This window comes from Diadema setosum, chromosome 3 (genome assembly GCF_964275005.1).
Source record: "Diadema setosum chromosome 3, eeDiaSeto1, whole genome shotgun sequence".
Classification (NCBI taxonomy): domain Eukaryota; kingdom Metazoa; phylum Echinodermata; class Echinoidea; order Diadematoida; family Diadematidae; genus Diadema; species Diadema setosum.
The window spans coordinates 14,117,804-14,137,617 of NC_092687.1; the positions used below are offsets into that span (position 1 = coordinate 14,117,804).

The 19,814-nt window shown below is 44.8% G+C and overlaps 14 protein-coding genes across 14 annotated transcripts; all 14 read right to left on the reverse strand.

The window, feature by feature from the left end:
• Positions 1–566: 566 nt before the first annotated feature.
• LOC140226462 (histone H2A, embryonic) lies at positions 567–941 on the reverse strand. The gene has a single exon (XM_072306927.1). It carries the CDS (start codon positions 939–941, stop codon positions 567–569), a length of 375 nt encoding a protein of 124 aa, XP_072163028.1.
• An 875-nt stretch (positions 942–1,816) lies between these two features.
• Positions 1,817–2,308, reverse strand: LOC140246570 (histone H3, embryonic-like). Its single transcript, XM_072325912.1, has one exon. It carries the CDS (start codon positions 2,306–2,308, stop codon positions 1,817–1,819), a length of 492 nt encoding a protein of 163 aa, XP_072182013.1.
• Positions 2,309–3,047: 739 nt separating this feature from the next.
• On the reverse strand, positions 3,048–3,422 carry LOC140226443 (histone H2B.2, embryonic). Its single transcript, XM_072306909.1, has one exon. It carries the CDS (start codon positions 3,420–3,422, stop codon positions 3,048–3,050), a length of 375 nt encoding a protein of 124 aa, XP_072163010.1.
• Positions 3,423–5,071: 1,649 nt separating this feature from the next.
• LOC140226203 (histone H4) lies at positions 5,072–5,383 on the reverse strand. The gene has a single exon (XM_072306694.1). It carries the CDS (start codon positions 5,381–5,383, stop codon positions 5,072–5,074), a length of 312 nt encoding a protein of 103 aa, XP_072162795.1.
• Positions 5,384–6,170: 787 nt separating this feature from the next.
• LOC140226204 (uncharacterized) lies at positions 6,171–6,797 on the reverse strand. Its single transcript, XM_072306695.1, has one exon. The coding sequence runs from the start codon at positions 6,795–6,797 to the stop codon at positions 6,171–6,173; it is 627 nt and encodes a 208-aa protein (XP_072162796.1).
• A 938-nt stretch (positions 6,798–7,735) lies between these two features.
• Positions 7,736–8,110, reverse strand: LOC140226460 (histone H2A, embryonic). Its single transcript, XM_072306925.1, has one exon. The coding sequence runs from the start codon at positions 8,108–8,110 to the stop codon at positions 7,736–7,738; it is 375 nt and encodes a 124-aa protein (XP_072163026.1).
• Positions 8,111–8,984: 874 nt separating this feature from the next.
• Positions 8,985–9,476, reverse strand: LOC140246571 (histone H3, embryonic-like). Its single transcript, XM_072325913.1, has one exon. The coding sequence runs from the start codon at positions 9,474–9,476 to the stop codon at positions 8,985–8,987; it is 492 nt and encodes a 163-aa protein (XP_072182014.1).
• Positions 9,477–10,215: 739 nt separating this feature from the next.
• Positions 10,216–10,590, reverse strand: LOC140226441 (histone H2B.2, embryonic). Its single transcript, XM_072306907.1, has one exon. The coding sequence runs from the start codon at positions 10,588–10,590 to the stop codon at positions 10,216–10,218; it is 375 nt and encodes a 124-aa protein (XP_072163008.1).
• Positions 10,591–12,218: 1,628 nt separating this feature from the next.
• On the reverse strand, positions 12,219–12,530 carry LOC140226205 (histone H4). The gene has a single exon (XM_072306696.1). The coding sequence runs from the start codon at positions 12,528–12,530 to the stop codon at positions 12,219–12,221; it is 312 nt and encodes a 103-aa protein (XP_072162797.1).
• Positions 12,531–13,318: 788 nt separating this feature from the next.
• Positions 13,319–13,945, reverse strand: LOC140226206 (uncharacterized). Its single transcript, XM_072306697.1, has one exon. The coding sequence runs from the start codon at positions 13,943–13,945 to the stop codon at positions 13,319–13,321; it is 627 nt and encodes a 208-aa protein (XP_072162798.1).
• Positions 13,946–14,881: 936 nt separating this feature from the next.
• LOC140226461 (histone H2A, embryonic) lies at positions 14,882–15,256 on the reverse strand. Its single transcript, XM_072306926.1, has one exon. It carries the CDS (start codon positions 15,254–15,256, stop codon positions 14,882–14,884), a length of 375 nt encoding a protein of 124 aa, XP_072163027.1.
• Positions 15,257–16,129: 873 nt separating this feature from the next.
• On the reverse strand, positions 16,130–16,621 carry LOC140246573 (histone H3, embryonic-like). Its single transcript, XM_072325914.1, has one exon. The coding sequence runs from the start codon at positions 16,619–16,621 to the stop codon at positions 16,130–16,132; it is 492 nt and encodes a 163-aa protein (XP_072182015.1).
• A 739-nt stretch (positions 16,622–17,360) lies between these two features.
• Positions 17,361–17,735, reverse strand: LOC140226447 (histone H2B.2, embryonic). Its single transcript, XM_072306912.1, has one exon. The coding sequence runs from the start codon at positions 17,733–17,735 to the stop codon at positions 17,361–17,363; it is 375 nt and encodes a 124-aa protein (XP_072163013.1).
• A 1,638-nt stretch (positions 17,736–19,373) lies between these two features.
• On the reverse strand, positions 19,374–19,685 carry LOC140246574 (histone H4). Its single transcript, XM_072325915.1, has one exon. It carries the CDS (start codon positions 19,683–19,685, stop codon positions 19,374–19,376), a length of 312 nt encoding a protein of 103 aa, XP_072182016.1.
• Positions 19,686–19,814: the final 129 nt, after the last annotated feature.

Sequence of the window (19,814 nt, forward strand, 5' to 3'; positions counted from 1 at the left end):
TAAATTACTCTTTTATTTTAATACCTTCTTTTTAACCTCAGAACGGCCTCGCCTGACGATTTATCATCTGTGCATTTCATAAATTCATAAATTCTTCCGAAATTAACTTGGTACTTAACTCTTGCTTATTTTCATACTCTAGTCTATGCTTATTCTTTACTCCATATTCTCTCCTCATCTAATGGTATGTATTGCCACCTTATATATTTAGTCTTTATTCTATAGTCTTTATTCTTTAGTCTAGATATCCCTTATCTATTTTGTCTCCTTATATAATATCATGCATTTTCACCTTACATATATATCATTATATTTCTTCCTTTCTCTACATTTCCTATTTATGTGTGATTCAAGTAAGGATAATTAGAGAGAGAGAGAGAGAGAGAGAGAAAGAGAGAGAAAGGAAAAAAAAAATAAAAAGAAAAGAACAGAAAAAAAAAAAAAAACAGATATAGCGGAAATCTCAACACAACACAAAATAGCATGATGAATTGAATGTATTCTTTCTGGAAAATGTGGTGGCCCTGATAAGGGCCGTTTGGTTGAAAAGAGCCGCCGTGAAGTGTCTAACTGGACTTTGCAGTCTTCTTCGGCAGAAGCACAGCCTGGATGTTTGGCAGTACACCACCCTGAGCGATTGTCACGCCTCCCAGCAGCTTGTTCAGCTCTTCGTCGTTGCGAACGGCAAGTTGAAGATGTCGCGGGATGATCCTCGTCTTCTTGTTATCGCGTGCGGCGTTGCCGGCCAGCTCCAGAATCTCAGCGGTCAGGTACTCCAGAACAGCAGCTAGGTACACTGGTGCACCAGCGCCTACTCTCTGGGCGTAATTGCCTTTACGAAGGAAGCGATGAACTCGGCCGACGGGGAACTGCAGGCCGGCGCGTGATGATCGAGACTTGGCCTTGGTGCGAGCCTTGCCAGATTTTCCTCGTCCAGACATGGTTGGAGACGGAGAGACAAATGTGTTGACGTGATCTGAATGCTGATTCAACTGAGAGTGTGATCCCCGCCGATTGTTTCCGCACCCATTTATACCCCGCTCGGGGATCCAGCGGGTCAAGATCCTTTTGTTGACCGGTCGACCAATCAGCGTAGCCGGTGGCAGAAGTGGGCAGCTGCTACTGCTGCCAGTGCGGACACAAGCGCTGTTTGCTGCCCTCTTGCTGGCTAACTCGGCACAGTGTCTAGTAGTTCAATGCAGCTAGTTGTATCGCGGCGGCTGTCCATATATTATATTTCACAATAAAGCAATTGTGAATACACACTTTCAGTTGAATCAGCATTCGGATCACGTCAACACATTGGTAAAAAGACTCCGAATTAACGTCACAATCTTTCATTTTTTTTTCCTTTTCTTGACCATATAGTTTTACTTTTTCTTACCCCCCTCCCTTCACTCCTTCTGTCTCCCTATCTATCCCTCTCCCCCCTCTCTCTCTCTCTCTCTCTCTCCCTCTCTATCAAGCACCTTACAGACCCCTTCTCGTCTCAATTACATATGAATTGATTTGCTAGGTACATAATCGCCGTAGACTGCGTTTCATTTGAAGGGGGGGGGGGGGCAGATATCCCTACTTTACGTGCATTTCATTTATCTTTGTGGTTTTCTTGTTCTCATTTTTCATTTCCGTTCAACTACGTGTGCACTTTTAAATACATAAATATCTAACATCATCCAAGGCTCTACTTTTTAAAACTAAGAATAACAAACAGAATATTGTCCTGTATGAACCATGATATTCTTTCTTGATAATGTGGTGGCTCTGAAAAGAGCCGTTGTGTTGTGTGGTGCGACCACGGAGGACAGGCCTCTCTCTACGCCCTCTCTCCCCGGATGCGACGGGCCAGCTGAATGTCCTTGGGCATGATGGTAACCCGCTTGGCGTGGATGGCGCACAGGTTGGTGTCTTCGAACAGACCGACGAGATAAGCCTCGCTCGCTTCTTGGAGGGCCATGACAGCAGAACTTTGGAAGCGCAGCTCGGTCTTGAAATCCTGAGCAATCTCACGAACAAGTCGCTGGAAGGGGAGTTTGCGGATGAGAAGTTCGGTGCTCTTCTGGTAGCGGCGAATCTCACGAAGTGCGACTGTGCCGGGCCTATAGCGATGAGGTTTCTTCACTCCTCCGGTGGCGGGGGCACTCTTGCGAGCAGCCTTCGTAGCCAGTTGCTTGCGAGGAGCCTTGCCTCCAGTCGACTTGCGAGCCGTCTGCTTGGTGCGAGCCATGTTTTCTTCAGGTAACGAGTGGGGAGTTTTCTCGATGCGGAGTTGGGAAGAGAATGAAACCGCCGGACATCCAGCTCCCATTTTATATCGCGGACGATGGATCCCTAGACCCGGGACGGATCCAATCCGTGGCCTGTGATTGGTCAAGCAGTGATTTCCTTTGTCCGATCTGGGCGCACCAGCCCCGCAGCGGCGGCCCCCACCCGTCCCGTCCGCTATGGTTGGTCACGCCGCTCAACCTGTTCACGCCTTCCCGTAGATGGCGCCGTTGAGATACCAGCTCGCGAATTCAATGATTATTTCGGCGTATAATATACTGAAAACATCATTCCGAACGATTTTTTTCTGTATGCAGGCTGCTGTAACAGTGATATTATTACTATACGTGCATGATGGTATTTGGAATAGATTCATATAGCAACAGCTCGTTAAGAAGACGATTGTATAAAGCGGTGTGGTAATTTAATACACTCTTTTACCCGAAAGGGAAGAGCTGGCTGATTGGAAGTTAATCTATATTGTGCGGGTCTTAAACATTAATCTGTAATATGTTTGCCTAATTTTACCATGTTTCAATCAGGTGGTGCTGTCAATAAACTAATTAACGAATACATTAAGTGAACACGAGAAGCAAATATAAATAAGCATACAATGTGAAGTCACTATAAACAAGCGATGATTTGTATTAAAGTAAAGTACTAGCTTTTCGATTCGTTATAATTAGTATATGATTAGGATTTCATACAACAGTGGGATATTCTTTCTTGGTTATGTGGTGGCCCTGATAAGGGCCGTTTGAGATATAGGCGACTGTGGACATCTACTTGGATGTAGTGTACTTGGTGACAGCTTTGGTGCCCTCGCTGACGGCGTGCTTTGCCAGTTCTCCGGGGAGAAGGAGGCGCACTGCGGTCTGCACTTCACGGCTGCTGATGGTCGACTTCTTGTTGTACTGACCGAGACGTGCAGCTTCGGCGGCGATGCGTTCGAAAATGTCGTTGACGAAGCTGTTCATGATGGACATGGCGCGACTCGAAATTCCAGTATCTGGGTGGACTTGCTTCAGAACCTTGTAGATGTAGATGCCGTAGCTCTCCTTCCTCTTCCTACGCCTCTTCTTGTCGGCATTGGGCCGGGGAGCCTTGGCAGCTTTCTTGGAACCCTTCTTGGCAACTTGTCCGGATGGAGGAGCCATTGTGAGCGTTGACTAGAGACTAGGCGGATGCGAATTCGATGCAGCTTTGAAAGAGAAATGTTATGGTCAGCTGCCCCCTTTCCTCTTTTATACGCGTTCGGAGGATCCGCTCGCACAGTTCATGCAAATTAGATGAGGATTAGCAGAAGCATCGATTCAGGCGGGCGTGACGGCCCCGCCTGCCGGCCGGCCGGCCGCGGTGGTGGAATAACGGTTTCTGCCACCAGATGGCAGTAGACAGATTTTTGTCCAATTTTACCTTAATTTGTTCACGAATTGCGTGTAAAAGTGAAAAACGTGAATAATATTCTCTGCAAATATTAAATCACCATTTACTTTTCTTTTCTTTTCTCTTTGTAATCAAACTAGATCTAGAAAATCTCCTGTAACTATATATATTCTGTTTCGTATCTCGCAAAAAAAGCTGCTAACTTCCCTTATTCCTTTTGATTGCGTGTTAAGCTTACACGTTATCTACCTTCGTCGCCGCTTGCTGACACGCTGAAGCTGAAATCTATTTGTAAATATTCATTTTGCGTTAGAAAAAAACAACAAACATACCTTCTTGCATTCATACTTTGCTGATACTCTTTTTTTTTTTACCTACTTGATTGATTGATTGATTGACTGCTTGTTTCCCACTGCACAATACCAAAAGCCAATGTCAGACAGCAAGATATTGTCCAGACTTACCCACATTTTGTATTGAGGGTATTGAATCTGCGTAAAATTGGCTATATGCCAAATAGTGTATAGAATCTATCCTCTTTAGTGAGTTTAACTCAATATCAGGTGAAGCCAAACAATCTACTTGATTCATAATACAATGTAGTCAATAATTAGCAGGGGTTTTTTTTTTTTTTGTTTTTTGTTGGTGGGTGTGTGTGTGTGTGTGTGTCTTTTTTATCTTCTATTTTTTTTTTTTTTTTCTGAATGATACTGTCTTGGTAGTATCTCCAAATTCCCGTCCATGTCCAGGCGTGGGGCGGCATGTGCATTGTGAGCTTCACAACTCTTAATGAAATATCTATGAGCAAAGGCAACAACTTCACCAAAGAAATGTGTAATGTTGTTGCTTTATACAACCCGCCCACTATGGGAGCAACAACTTTACCAAAAAGGCAACAACTTTACACATAAAGCAACAACTTTACAATTGTATGACAACAACTTTACAATTGTATGACAACAACTTTACTTATGAAAATAACGTCTCTCTCTTTCTCTTTCTCTCTCTCTCTCTCTCTCTCTCTCTCTCTCTCTCACTCTCTCTATTTGCAACTGGGGGCTGTGATCAGCGAATGGATGCCATAATTATTCTATTACCTTCAATTACAACTGGTAAACTCTGTAAAGCGTATAATGAGGGCGTTTTAAGAGCATTGCCACGAAACAGAAATCTGAACTTAAAAGATGTACGAACAGTGTGGTTATATATATATATATATATATATATATATATATATATATATATATATATATATATATATATAGATTGCGCATTGATTCAAACGTGCTACTTATGATGACGTTCCGTAATAAGAAAAGGAAAGAGATGTGGAAACTTGTTTCATTAAGTGTATTCTTTCTTGATAATGTGGTGGCTCTGAAAAGAGCCGTTGTTTTGTGGTGCAGGAGGCCGTTAAATTCTAGCCGCCAAATCCGTAGAGTGTTCGTCCCTGCCTCTTCAGTGCGTAGACGACGTCCATGGCAGTAACCGTCTTGCGTTTGGCATGCTCGCAGTATGTCACTGCATCGCGGATCACGTTCTCAAGGAAGACTTTCAGGACTCCGCGGGTTTCTTCGTAGATGAGGCCCGAGATTCGCTTCACGCCGCCCCTTCTTGCCAGACGACGGATGGCTGGCTTGGTGATGCCCTGGATGTTATCTCGAAGAACTTTGCGGTGCCGCTTTGCTCCTCCCTTTCCTAGTCCTTTGCCTCCTTTGCCGCGTCCAGACATGATGGCGTGAGTTGATTGTGGTTTAGCTGATGAGAGATCCAAAAGCCGAATGATGACGCTCCCAATGACCGAACAGGGTTAAGTAACCGCTTTGCGGACATGGAGGGCGACGCCCCATTCTCCTACTGTCCGCCGCGGCCAGCCCACGATCCGCCTGCACGAGATCCGGCTGGATCGAGTGCGCCACCTCACGGCCGTTCGTTACGTTGACCAGACCAGCACCGCGAGTCGGACGGGCACTGTGTCACATCACATACATTACTCTGTCGCACATTACCTAAAGAAATGAACAAATAAAATACACATATGATAATATTGACAGCATAAAGCTACATAGATATGGAGTGGCAGATATATACATATACATATACATATATACACACACTCACACTCACATAATTTCGAGCTTGAAACGATTTTTCAGAGTAAAACTTCTCTCCCAAACGAAAACCATCACCCTCCCCCCGCTCGCATTCTGTTTAGCCTATTTTCGCTAGCTCTCACACAATTGTTTGCTCTTGAGTAACACATAAAACTCCTCAATTGTGCCTTCATCTACCATTTCTCTCCTTTTCAACATAAATTCACCAATAGAGAATGATTTCTGTTTTTGTAAACTATTCCTTTCTATTTCCCCGTTTCGTGTATTTCCTTCTTTTTTTTTCTTTCTTTCTTTTCTCAGTGCATCTTTCCATCGACTAGTTGATACTGCAACAATTATTCTTTCTTGGGTTTGTGGTGGCTCTTAAAAGAGCCGTTTGATTTTTGGTGTGAGGTGCAAATAAACTTATTTGGCACCCTTCTTGGCAGCAGGCTTCTTTGGTTTTGCCGCCTTGGATTTGGTCGTCGTCTTCTTCGCCACTTTCTTCGGGGTTGCCTTCTTGGATGGCTTCTTTGCTGCGGTCTTCTTCTTGGGCGTCTTCGTTTTCTCCGACTTGGTTGCCGTCTTCTTCGCCGGCTTCTTCTTTGTCGCCTTCTTCTTCTTCTCCTTCTTTTCTGCTGCAGCTTTGGCCTTCTTGGCGACCGCCTTCTCTTTCTTTGCGGCTGCCTTTGCCTTTGCCTTCTCGCGGTCAGCCTTAACCTTTGCCTTCTGCTTCTCTTTTCGTGCCTTCTCCGCCGCCTCTGCCTTTGCTGCCTTGACGTTCAGCTTGAAAGAGCCAGATGCCCCGACACCTTTCGTCTGAACCAGTGTCTCGTTGGCAACCCCTTTCCGCAGAGCTCGCTTGATGAAGATGGTCTGTCGGTCCATATCGCCTACTTTGTAGTTGGCTGCGATGTACTTCTTAATGGCCTGAAGCGATGATCCATTCCGCTCCTTCAGTGCGCCGATAGCAGCATTGACCATCACCTGGGTCGGTGGATGCTCGGGCGCTTTCTTCTTGGTCGTCTTCTTTGCTGCTTCCGAAGCCGCCATCACGATAACAATCGATGCGATACGTAGTGAGTCAGAGAGTAGTGGAACAAAACTAATGACTCGCAACCTTCGCACTGTCGTTTTATCAGCTCATTGCGTACCTCGAAGGAATCACCGGACATCTCGGGCATGGCGTCGTGCAGACGCTCTGCCTAATGTGCTTCCACATCTGTTCTCTGTTTCATATTACTTGATTTACTTTTCTGCTCCATTTGTTTTATCCACGTGTTTCCCTAAGGCAGCTGTTTTATATTACAACATGCCGAAAACTGCAACAATTTTAGACAGCAAACGCACAAACACTAGAGCATTAATGCAATCAAACACACAAACTTCCTACATACATGTGGCTGTGCTGTTCTTATGTTGTCGATAAATTACTCTTTTATTTTAATACCTTCTTTTTAACCTCAGAACGGCCTCGCCTGACGATTTATCATCTGTGCATTTCATAAATTCATAAATTCTTCCGAAATTAACTTGGTACTTAACTCTTGCTTATTTTCATACTCTAGTCTATGCTTATTCTTTACTCCATATTCTCTCCTCATCTAATGGTATGTATTGCCACCTTATATATTTAGTCTTTATTCTATAGTCTTTATTCTTTAGTCTAGATATCCCTTATCTATTTTGTCTCCTTATATAATATCATGCATTTTCACCTTACATATATATCATTATATTTCTTCCTTTCTCTACATTTCCTATTTATGTGTGATTCAAGTAAGGATAATTAGAGAGAGAGAGAGAGAGAGAGAGAAAGAGAGAGAAAGGAAAAAAAAAATAAAAAGAAAAGAACAGAAAAAAAAAAAAAACAGATATAGCGGAAATCTCAACACAACACAAAATAGCATGATGAATTGAATGTATTCTTTCTGGAAAATGTGGTGGCCCTGATAAGGGCCGTTTGGTTGAAAAGAGCCGCCGTGAAGTGTCTAACTGGACTTTGCAGTCTTCTTCGGCAGAAGCACAGCCTGGATGTTTGGCAGTACACCACCCTGAGCGATTGTCACGCCTCCCAGCAGCTTGTTCAGCTCTTCGTCGTTGCGAACGGCAAGTTGAAGATGTCGCGGGATGATCCTCGTCTTCTTGTTATCGCGTGCGGCGTTGCCGGCCAGCTCCAGAATCTCAGCGGTCAGGTACTCCAGAACAGCAGCTAGGTACACTGGTGCACCAGCGCCTACTCTCTGGGCGTAATTGCCTTTACGAAGGAAGCGATGAACTCGGCCGACGGGGAACTGCAGGCCGGCGCGTGATGATCGAGACTTGGCCTTGGTGCGAGCCTTGCCAGATTTTCCTCGTCCAGACATGGTTGGAGACGGAGAGACAAATGTGTTGACGTGATCTGAATGCTGATTCAACTGAGAGTGTGATCCCCGCCGATTGTTTCCGCACCCATTTATACCCCGCTCGGGGATCCAGCGGGTCAAGATCCTTTTGTTGACCGGTCGACCAATCAGCGTAGCCGGTGGCAGAAGTGGGCAGCTGCTACTGCTGCCAGTGCGGACACAAGCGCTGTTTGCTGCCCTCTTGCTGGCTAACTCGGCACAGTGTCTAGTAGTTCAATGCAGCTAGTTGTATCGCGGCGGCTGTCCATATATTATATTTCACAATAAAGCAATTGTGAATACACACTTTCAGTTGAATCAGCATTCGGATCACGTCAACACATTGGTAAAAAGACTCCGAATTAACGTCACAATCTTTCATTTTTTTTTCCTTTTCTTGACCATATAGTTTTACTTTTTCTTACCCCCCTCCCTTCACTCCTTCTGTCTCCCTATCTATCCCTCTCCCCCCTCTCTCTCTCTCTCTCTCTCTCCCTCTCTATCAAGCACCTTACAGACCCCTTCTCGTCTCAATTACATATGAATTGATTTGCTAGGTACATAATCGCCGTAGACTGCGTTTCATTTGAAGGGGGGGGGGGGCAGATATCCCTACTTTACGTGCATTTCATTTATCTTTGTGGTTTTCTTGTTCTCATTTTTCATTTCCGTTCAACTACGTGTGCACTTTTAAATACATAAATATCTAACATCATCCAAGGCTCTACTTTTTAAAACTAAGAATAACAAACAGAATATTGTCCTGTATGAACCATGATATTCTTTCTTGATAATGTGGTGGCTCTGAAAAGAGCCGTTGTGTTGTGTGGTGCGACCACGGAGGACAGGCCTCTCTCTACGCCCTCTCTCCCCGGATGCGACGGGCCAGCTGAATGTCCTTGGGCATGATGGTAACCCGCTTGGCGTGGATGGCGCACAGGTTGGTGTCTTCGAACAGACCGACGAGATAAGCCTCGCTCGCTTCTTGGAGGGCCATGACAGCAGAACTTTGGAAGCGCAGCTCGGTCTTGAAATCCTGAGCAATCTCACGAACAAGTCGCTGGAAGGGGAGTTTGCGGATGAGAAGTTCGGTGCTCTTCTGGTAGCGGCGAATCTCACGAAGTGCGACTGTGCCGGGCCTATAGCGATGAGGTTTCTTCACTCCTCCGGTGGCGGGGGCACTCTTGCGAGCAGCCTTCGTAGCCAGTTGCTTGCGAGGAGCCTTGCCTCCAGTCGACTTGCGAGCCGTCTGCTTGGTGCGAGCCATGTTTTCTTCAGGTAACGAGTGGGGAGTTTTCTCGATGCGGAGTTGGGAAGAGAATGAAACCGCCGGACATCCAGCTCCCATTTTATATCGCGGACGATGGATCCCTAGACCCGGGACGGATCCAATCCGTGGCCTGTGATTGGTCAAGCAGTGATTTCCTTTGTCCGATCTGGGCGCACCAGCCCCGCAGCGGCGGCCCCCACCCGTCCCGTCCGCTATGGTTGGTCACGCCGCTCAACCTGTTCACGCCTTCCCGTAGATGGCGCCGTTGAGATACCAGCTCGCGAATTCAATGATTATTTCGGCGTATAATATACTGAAAACATCATTCCGAACGATTTTTTTCTGTATGCAGGCTGCTGTAACAGTGATATTATTACTATACGTGCATGATGGTATTTGGAATAGATTCATATAGCAACAGCTCGTTAAGAAGACGATTGTATAAAGCGGTGTGGTAATTTAATACACTCTTTTACCCGAAAGGGAAGAGCTGGCTGATTGGAAGTTAATCTATATTGTGCGGGTCTTAAACATTAATCTGTAATATGTTTGCCTAATTTTACCATGTTTCAATCAGGTGGTGCTGTCAATAAACTAATTAACGAATACATTAAGTGAACACGAGAAGCAAATATAAATAAGCATACAATGTGAAGTCACTATAAACAAGCGATGATTTGTATTAAAGTAAAGTACTAGCTTTTCGATTCGTTATAATTAGTATATGATTAGGATTTCATACAACAGTGGGATATTCTTTCTTGGTTATGTGGTGGCCCTGATAAGGGCCGTTTGAGATATAGGCGACTGTGGACATCTACTTGGATGTAGTGTACTTGGTGACAGCTTTGGTGCCCTCGCTGACGGCGTGCTTTGCCAGTTCTCCGGGGAGAAGGAGGCGCACTGCGGTCTGCACTTCACGGCTGCTGATGGTCGACTTCTTGTTGTACTGACCGAGACGTGCAGCTTCGGCGGCGATGCGTTCGAAAATGTCGTTGACGAAGCTGTTCATGATGGACATGGCGCGACTCGAAATTCCAGTATCTGGGTGGACTTGCTTCAGAACCTTGTAGATGTAGATGCCGTAGCTCTCCTTCCTCTTCCTACGCCTCTTCTTGTCGGCATTGGGCCGGGGAGCCTTGGCAGCTTTCTTGGAACCCTTCTTGGCAACTTGTCCGGATGGAGGAGCCATTGTGAGCGTTGACTAGAGACTAGGCGGATGCGAATTCGATGCAGCTTTGAAAGAGAAATGTTATGGTCAGCTGCCCCCTTTCCTCTTTTATACGCGTTCGGAGGATCCGCTCGCACAGTTCATGCAAATTAGATGAGGATTAGCAGAAGCATCGATTCAGGCGGGCGTGACGGCCCCGCCTGCCGGCCGGCCGGCCGCGGTGGTGGAATAACGGTTTCTGCCACCAGATGGCAGTAGACAGATTTTTGTCCAATTTTACCTTAATTTGTTCACGAATTGCGTGTAAAAATGAAAAACGTGAATAATATTCTCTGCAAATATTAAATCACCATTTACTTTTCTTTTCTTTTCTCTTTGTAATCAAACTAGATCTAGAAAATCTCCTGTAACTATATATATTCTGTTTCGTATCTCGCAAAAAAAGCTGCTAACTTCCCTTATTCCTTTTGATTGCGTGTTAAGCTTACACGTTATCTACCTTCGTCGCCGCTTGCTGACACGCTGAAGCTGAAATCTATTTGTAAATATTCATTTTGCGTTAGAAAAAAACAACAAACATACCTTCTTGCATTCATACTTTGCTGATACTCTTTTTTTTTTTACCTACTTGATTGATTGATTGATTGACTGCTTGTTTCCCACTGCACAATACCAAAAGCCAATGTCAGACAGCAAGATATTGTCCAGACTTACCCACATTTTGTATTGAGGGTATTGAATCTGCGTAAAATTGGCTATATGCCAAATAGTGTATAGAATCTATCCTCTTTAGTGAGTTTAACTCAATATCAGGTGAAGCCAAACAATCTACTTGATTCATAATACAATGTAGTCAATAATTAGCAGGGGTTTTTTTTTTTTTGTTTTTTGTTGGTGGGTGTGTGTGTGTGTGTGTGTCTTTTTTATCTTCTATTTTTTTTTTTTTTTTCTGAATGATACTGTCTTGGTAGTATCTCCAAATTCCCGTCCATGTCCAGGCGTGGGGCGGCATGTGCATTGTGAGCTTCACAACTCTTAATGAAATATCTATGAGCAAAGGCAACAACTTCACCAAAGAAATGTGTAATGTTGTTGCTTTATACAACCCGCCCACTATGGGAGCAACAACTTTACCAAAAAGGCAACAACTTTACACATAAAGCAACAACTTTACAATTGTATGACAACAACTTTACAATTGTATGACAACAACTTTACTTATGAAAATAACGTCTCTCTCTTTCTCTTTCTCTCTCTCTCTCTCTCTCTCTCTCTCTCTCTCACTCTCTCTATTTGCAACTGGGGGCTGTGATCAGCGAATGGATGCCATAATTATTCTATTACCTTCAATTACAACTGGTAAACTCTGTAAAGCGTATAATGAGGGCGTTTTAAGAGCATTGCCACGAAACAGAAATCTGAACTTAAAAGATGTACGAACAGTGTGGTTATATATATATATATATATATATATATATATATATATATATATAGATTGCGCATTGATTCAAACGTGCTACTTATGATGACGTTCCGTAATAAGAAAAGGAAAGAGATGTGGAAACTTGTTTCATTAAGTGTATTCTTTCTTGATAATGTGGTGGCTCTGAAAAGAGCCGTTGTTTTGTGGTGCAGGAGGCCGTTAAATTCTAGCCGCCAAATCCGTAGAGTGTTCGTCCCTGCCTCTTCAGTGCGTAGACGACGTCCATGGCAGTAACCGTCTTGCGTTTGGCATGCTCGCAGTATGTCACTGCATCGCGGATCACGTTCTCAAGGAAGACTTTCAGGACTCCGCGGGTTTCTTCGTAGATGAGGCCCGAGATTCGCTTCACGCCGCCCCTTCTTGCCAGACGACGGATGGCTGGCTTGGTGATGCCCTGGATGTTATCTCGAAGAACTTTGCGGTGCCGCTTTGCTCCTCCCTTTCCTAGTCCTTTGCCTCCTTTACCGCGTCCAGACATGATGGCGTGAGTTGATTGTGGTTTAGCTGATGAGAGATCCAAAAGCCGAATGATGACGCTCCCAATGACCGAACAGGGTTAAGTAACCGCTTTGCGGACATGGAGGGCGACGCCCCATTCTCCTACTGTCCGCCGCGGCCAGCCCACGATCCGCCTGCACGAGATCCGGCTGGATCGAGTGCGCCACCTCACGGCCGTTCGTTACGTTGACCAGACCAGCACCGCGAGTCGGACGGGCACTGTGTCACATCACATACATTACTCTGTCGCACATTACCTAAAGAAATGAACAAATAAAATACACATATGATAATATTGACAGCATAAAGCTACATAGATATGGAGTGGCAGATATATACATATACATATACATATATACACACACTCACACTCACATAATTTCGAGCTTGAAACGATTTTTCAGAGTAAAACTTCTCTCCCAAACGAAAACCATCACCCTCCCCCCGCTCGCATTCTGTTTAGCCTATTTTCGCTAGCTCTCACACAATTGTTTGCTCTTGAGTAACACATAAAACTCCTCAATTGTGCCTTCATCTACCATTTCTCTCCTTTTCAACATAAATTCACCAATAGAGAATGATTTCTGTTTTTGTAAACTATTCCTTTCTATTTCCCCGTTTCGTGTATTTCCTTCTTTTTTTTTTCTTTCTTTCTTTTCTCAGTGCATCTTTCCATCGACTAGTTGATACTGCAACAATTATTCTTTCTTGGGTTTGTGGTGGCTCTTAAAAGAGCCGTTTGATTTTTGGTGTGAGGTGCAAATAAACTTATTTGGCACCCTTCTTGGCAGCAGGCTTCTTTGGTTTTGCCGCCTTGGATTTGGTCGTCGTCTTCTTCGCCACTTTCTTCGGGGTTGCCTTCTTGGATGGCTTCTTTGCTGCGGTCTTCTTCTTGGGCGTCTTCGTTTTCTCCGACTTGGTTGCCGTCTTCTTCGCCGGCTTCTTCTTTGTCGCCTTCTTCTTCTTCTCCTTCTTTTCTGCTGCAGCTTTGGCCTTCTTGGCGACCGCCTTCTCTTTCTTTGCGGCTGCCTTTGCCTTTGCCTTCTCGCGGTCAGCCTTAACCTTTGCCTTCTGCTTCTCTTTTCGTGCCTTCTCCGCCGCCTCTGCCTTTGCTGCCTTGACGTTCAGCTTGAAAGAGCCAGATGCCCCGACACCTTTCGTCTGAACCAGTGTCTCGTTGGCAACCCCTTTCCGCAGAGCTCGCTTGATGAAGATGGTCTGTCGGTCCATATCGCCTACTTTGTAGTTGGCTGCGATGTACTTCTTAATGGCCTGAAGCGATGATCCATTCCGCTCCTTCAGTGCGCCGATAGCAGCATTGACCATCACCTGGGTCGGTGGATGCTCGGGCGCTTTCTTCTTGGTCGTCTTCTTTGCTGCTTCCGAAGCCGCCATCACGATAACAATCGATGCGATACGTAGTGAGTCAGAGAGTAGTGGAACAAAACTAATGACTCGCAACCTTCGCACTGTCGTTTTATCAGCTCATTGCGTACCTCGAAGGAATCACCGGACATCTCGGGCATGGCGTCGTGCAGACGCTCTGCCTAATGTGCTTCCACATCTGTTCTCTGTTTCATATTACTTGATTTACTTTTCTGCTCCATTTGTTTTATCCACGTGTTTCCCTAAGGCAGCTGTTTTATATTACAACATGCCGAAAACTGCAACAATTTTAGACAGCAAACGCACAAACACTAGAGCATTAATGCAATCAAACACACAAACTTCCTACATACATGTGGCTGTGCTGTTCTTATGTTGTCGATAAATTACTCTTTTATTTTAATACCTTCTTTTTAACCTCAGAACGGCCTCGCCTGACGATTTATCATCTGTGCATTTCATAAATTCATAAATTCTTCCGAAATTAACTTGGTACTTAACTCTTGCTTATTTTCATACTCTAGTCTATGCTTATTCTTTACTCCATATTCTCTCCTCATCTAATGGTATGTATTGCCACCTTATATATTTAGTCTTTATTCTATAGTCTTTATTCTTTAGTCTAGATATCCCTTATCTATTTTGTCTCCTTATATAATATCATGCATTTTCACCTTACATATATATCATTATATTTCTTCCTTTCTCTACATTTCCTATTTATGTGTGATTCAAGTAAGGATAATTAGAGAGAGAGAGAGAGAGAGAGAGAAAGAGAGAGAAAGGAAAAAAAAAATAAAAAGAAAAGAACAGAAAAAAAAAAAACAGATATAGCGGAAATCTCAACACAACACAAAATAGCATGATGAATTGAATGTATTCTTTCTGGAAAATGTGGTGGCCCTGATAAGGGCCGTTTGGTTGAAAAGAGCCGCCGTGAAGTGTCTAACTGGACTTTGCAGTCTTCTTCGGCAGAAGCACAGCCTGGATGTTTGGCAGTACACCACCCTGAGCGATTGTCACGCCTCCCAGCAGCTTGTTCAGCTCTTCGTCGTTGCGAACGGCAAGTTGAAGATGTCGCGGGATGATCCTCGTCTTCTTGTTATCGCGTGCGGCGTTGCCGGCCAGCTCCAGAATCTCAGCGGTCAGGTACTCCAGAACAGCAGCTAGGTACACTGGTGCACCAGCGCCTACTCTCTGGGCGTAATTGCCTTTACGAAGGAAGCGATGAACTCGGCCGACGGGGAACTGCAGGCCGGCGCGTGATGATCGAGACTTGGCCTTGGTGCGAGCCTTGCCAGATTTTCCTCGTCCAGACATGGTTGGAGACGGAGAGACAAATGTGTTGACGTGATCTGAATGCTGATTCAACTGAGAGTGTGATCCCCGCCGATTGTTTCCGCACCCATTTATACCCCGCTCGGGGATCCAGCGGGTCAAGATCCTTTTGTTGACCGGTCGACCAATCAGCGTAGCCGGTGGCAGAAGTGGGCAGCTGCTACTGCTGCCAGTGCGGACACAAGCGCTGTTTGCTGCCCTCTTGCTGGCTAACTCGGCACAGTGTCTAGTAGTTCAATGCAGCTAGTTGTATCGCGGCGGCTGTCCATATATTATATTTCACAATAAAGCAATTGTGAATACACACTTTCAGTTGAATCAGCATTCGGATCACGTCAACACATTGGTAAAAAGACTCCGAATTAACGTCACAATCTTTCATTTTTTTTTCCTTTTCTTGACCATATAGTTTTACTTTTTCTTACCCCCCTCCCTTCACTCCTTCTGTCTCCCTATCTATCCCTCTCCCCCCTCTCTCTCTCTCTCTCTCTCTCCCTCTCTATCAAGCACCTTACAGACCCCTTCTCGTCTCAATTACATATGAATTGATTTGCTAGGTACATAATCGCCGTAGACTGCGTTTCATTTGAAGGGGGGGGGGGCAGATATCCCTACTTTACGTGCATTTCATTTATCTTTGTGGTTTTCTTGTTCTCATTTTTCATTTCCGTTCAACTACGTGTGCACTTTTAAATACATAAATATCTAACATCATCCAAGGCTCTACTTTTTAAAACTAAGAATAACAAACAGAATATTGTCCTGTATGAACCATGATATTCTTTCTTGATAATGTGGTGGCTCTGAAAAGAGCCGTTGTGTTGTGTGGTGCGACCACGGAGGACAGGCCTCTCTCTACGCCCTCTCTCCCCGGATGCGACGGGCCAGCTGAATGTCCTTGGGCATGATGGTAACCCGCTTGGCGTGGATGGCGCACAGGTTGGTGTCTTCGAACAGACCGACGAGATAAGCCTCGCTCGCTTCTTGGAGGGCCATGACAGCAGAACTTTGGAAGCGCAGCTCGGTCTTGAAATCCTGAGCAATCTCACGAACAAGTCGCTGGAAGGGGAGTTTGCGGATGAGAAGTTCGGTGCTCTTCTGGTAGCGGCGAATCTCACGAAGTGCGACTGTGCCGGGCCTATAGCGATGAGGTTTCTTCACTCCTCCGGTGGCGGGGGCACTCTTGCGAGCAGCCTTCGTAGCCAGTTGCTTGCGAGGAGCCTTGCCTCCAGTCGACTTGCGAGCCGTCTGCTTGGTGCGAGCCATGTTTTCTTCAGGTAACGAGTGGGGAGTTTTCTCGATGCGGAGTTGGGAAGAGAATGAAACCGCCGGACATCCAGCTCCCATTTTATATCGCGGACGATGGATCCCTAGACCCGGGACGGATCCAATCCGTGGCCTGTGATTGGTCAAGCAGTGATTTCCTTTGTCCGATCTGGGCGCACCAGCCCCGCAGCGGCGGCCCCCACCCGTCCCGTCCGCTATGGTTGGTCACGCCGCTCAACCTGTTCACGCCTTCCCGTAGATGGCGCCGTTGAGATACCAGCTCGCGAATTCAATGATTATTTCGGCGTATAATATACTGAAAACATCATTCCGAACGATTTTTTTCTGTATGCAGGCTGCTGTAACAGTGATATTATTACTATACGTGCATGATGGTATTTGGAATAGATTCATATAGCAACAGCTCGTTAAGAAGACGATTGTATAAAGCGGTGTGGTAATTTAATACACTCTTTTACCCGAAAGGGAAGAGCTGGCTGATTGGAAGTTAATCTATATTGTGCGGGTCTTAAACATTAATCTGTAATATGTTTGCCTAATTTTACCATGTTTCAATCAGGTGGTGCTGTCAATAAACTAATTAACGAATACATTAAGTGAACACGAGAAGCAAATATAAATAAGCATACAATGTGAAGTCACTATAAACAAGCGATGATTTGTATTAAAGTAAAGTACTAGCTTTTCGATTCGTTATAATTAGTATATGATTAGGATTTCATACAACAGTGGGATATTCTTTCTTGGTTATGTGGTGGCCCTGATAAGGGCCGTTTGAGATATAGGCGACTGTGGACATCTACTTGGATGTAGTGTACTTGGTGACAGCTTTGGTGCCCTCGCTGACGGCGTGCTTTGCCAGTTCTCCGGGGAGAAGGAGGCGCACTGCGGTCTGCACTTCACGGCTGCTGATGGTCGACTTCTTGTTGTACTGACCGAGACGTGCAGCTTCGGCGGCGATGCGTTCGAAAATGTCGTTGACGAAGCTGTTCATGATGGACATGGCGCGACTCGAAATTCCAGTATCTGGGTGGACTTGCTTCAGAACCTTGTAGATGTAGATGCCGTAGCTCTCCTTCCTCTTCCTACGCCTCTTCTTGTCGGCATTGGGCCGGGGAGCCTTGGCAGCTTTCTTGGAACCCTTCTTGGCAACTTGTCCGGATGGAGGAGCCATTGTGAGCGTTGACTAGAGACTAGGCGGATGCGAATTCGATGCAGCTTTGAAAGAGAAATGTTATGGTCAGCTGCCCCCTTTCCTCTTTTATACGCGTTCGGAGGATCCGCTCGCACAGTTCATGCAAATTAGATGAGGATTAGCAGAAGCATCGATTCAGGCGGGCGTGACGGCCCCGCCTGCCGGCCGGCCGGCCGCGGTGGTGGAATAACGGTTTCTGCCACCAGATGGCAGTAGACAGATTTTTGTCCAATTTTACCTTAATTTGTTCACGAATTGCGTGTAAAAATGAAAAACGTGAATAATATTCTCTGCAAATATTAAATCACCATTTACTTTTCTTTTCTTTTCTCTTTGTAATCAAACTAGATCTAGAAAATCTCCTGTAACTATATATATTCTGTTTCGTATCTCGCAAAAAAAGCTGCTAACTTCCCTTATTCCTTTTGATTGCGTGTTAAGCTTACACGTTATCTACCTTCGTCGCCGCTTGCTGACACGCTGAAGCTGAAATCTATTTGTAAATATTCATTTTGCGTTAGAAAAAAACAACAAACATACCTTCTTGCATTCATACTTTGCTGATACTCTTTTTTTTTTTACCTACTTGATTGATTGATTGATTGACTGCTTGTTTCCCACTGCACAATACCAAAAGCCAATGTCAGACAGCAAGATATTGTCCAGACTTACCCACATTTTGTATTGAGGGTATTGAATCTGCGTAAAATTGGCTATATGCCAAATAGTGTATAGAATCTATCCTCTTTAGTGAGTTTAACTCAATATCAGGTGAAGCCAAACAATCTACTTGATTCATAATACAATGTAGTCAATAATTAGCAGGGGTTTTTTTTTTTTTGTTTTTTGTTGGTGGGTGTGTGTGTGTGTGTGTGTCTTTTTTATCTTCTATTTTTTTTTTTTTTTCTGAATGATACTGTCTTGGTAGTATCTCCAAATTCCCGTCCATGTCCAGGCGTGGGGCGGCATGTGCATTGTGAGCTTCACAACTCTTAATGAAATATCTATGAGCAAAGGCAACAACTTCACCAAAGAAATGTGTAATGTTGTTGCTTTATACAACCCGCCCACTATGGGAGCAACAACTTTACCAAAAAGGCAACAACTTTACACATAAAGCAACAACTTTACAATTGTATGACAACAACTTTACAATTGTATGACAACAACTTTACTTATGAAAATAACGTCTCTCTCTTTCTCTTCTCTCTCTCTCTCTCTCTCTCTCTCTCTCTCTCACTCTCTCTATTTGCAACTGGGGGCTGTGATCAGCGAATGGATGCCATAATTATTCTATTACCTTCAATTACAACTGGTAAACTCTGTAAAGCGTATAATGAGGGCGTTTTAAGAGCATTGCCACGAAACAGAAATCTGAACTTAAAAGATGTACGAACAGTGTGGTTATATATATATATATATATATATATATATATATATATATATATATATATATATATAGATTGCGCATTGATTCAAACGTGCTACTTATGATGACGTTCCGTAATAAGAAAAGGAAAGAGATGTGGAAACTTGTTTCATTAAGTGTATTCTTTCTTGATAATGTGGTGGCTCTGAAAAGAGCCGTTGTTTTGTGGTGCAGGAGGCCGTTAAATTCTAGCCGCCAAATCCGTAGAGTGTTCGTCCCTGCCTCTTCAGTGCGTAGACGACGTCCATGGCAGTAACCGTCTTGCGTTTGGCATGCTCGCAGTATGTCACTGCATCGCGGATCACGTTCTCAAGGAAGACTTTCAGGACTCCGCGGGTTTCTTCGTAGATGAGGCCCGAGATTCGCTTCACGCCGCCCCTTCTTGCCAGACGACGGATGGCTGGCTTGGTGATGCCCTGGATGTTATCTCGAAGAACTTTGCGGTGCCGCTTTGCTCCTCCCTTTCCTAGTCCTTTGCCTCCTTTACCGCGTCCAGACATGATGGCGTGAGTTGATTGTGGTTTAGCTGATGAGAGATCCAAAAGCCGAATGATGACGCTCCCAATGACCGAACAGGGTTAAGTAACCGCTTTGCGGACATGGAGGGCGACGCCCCATTCTCCTACTGT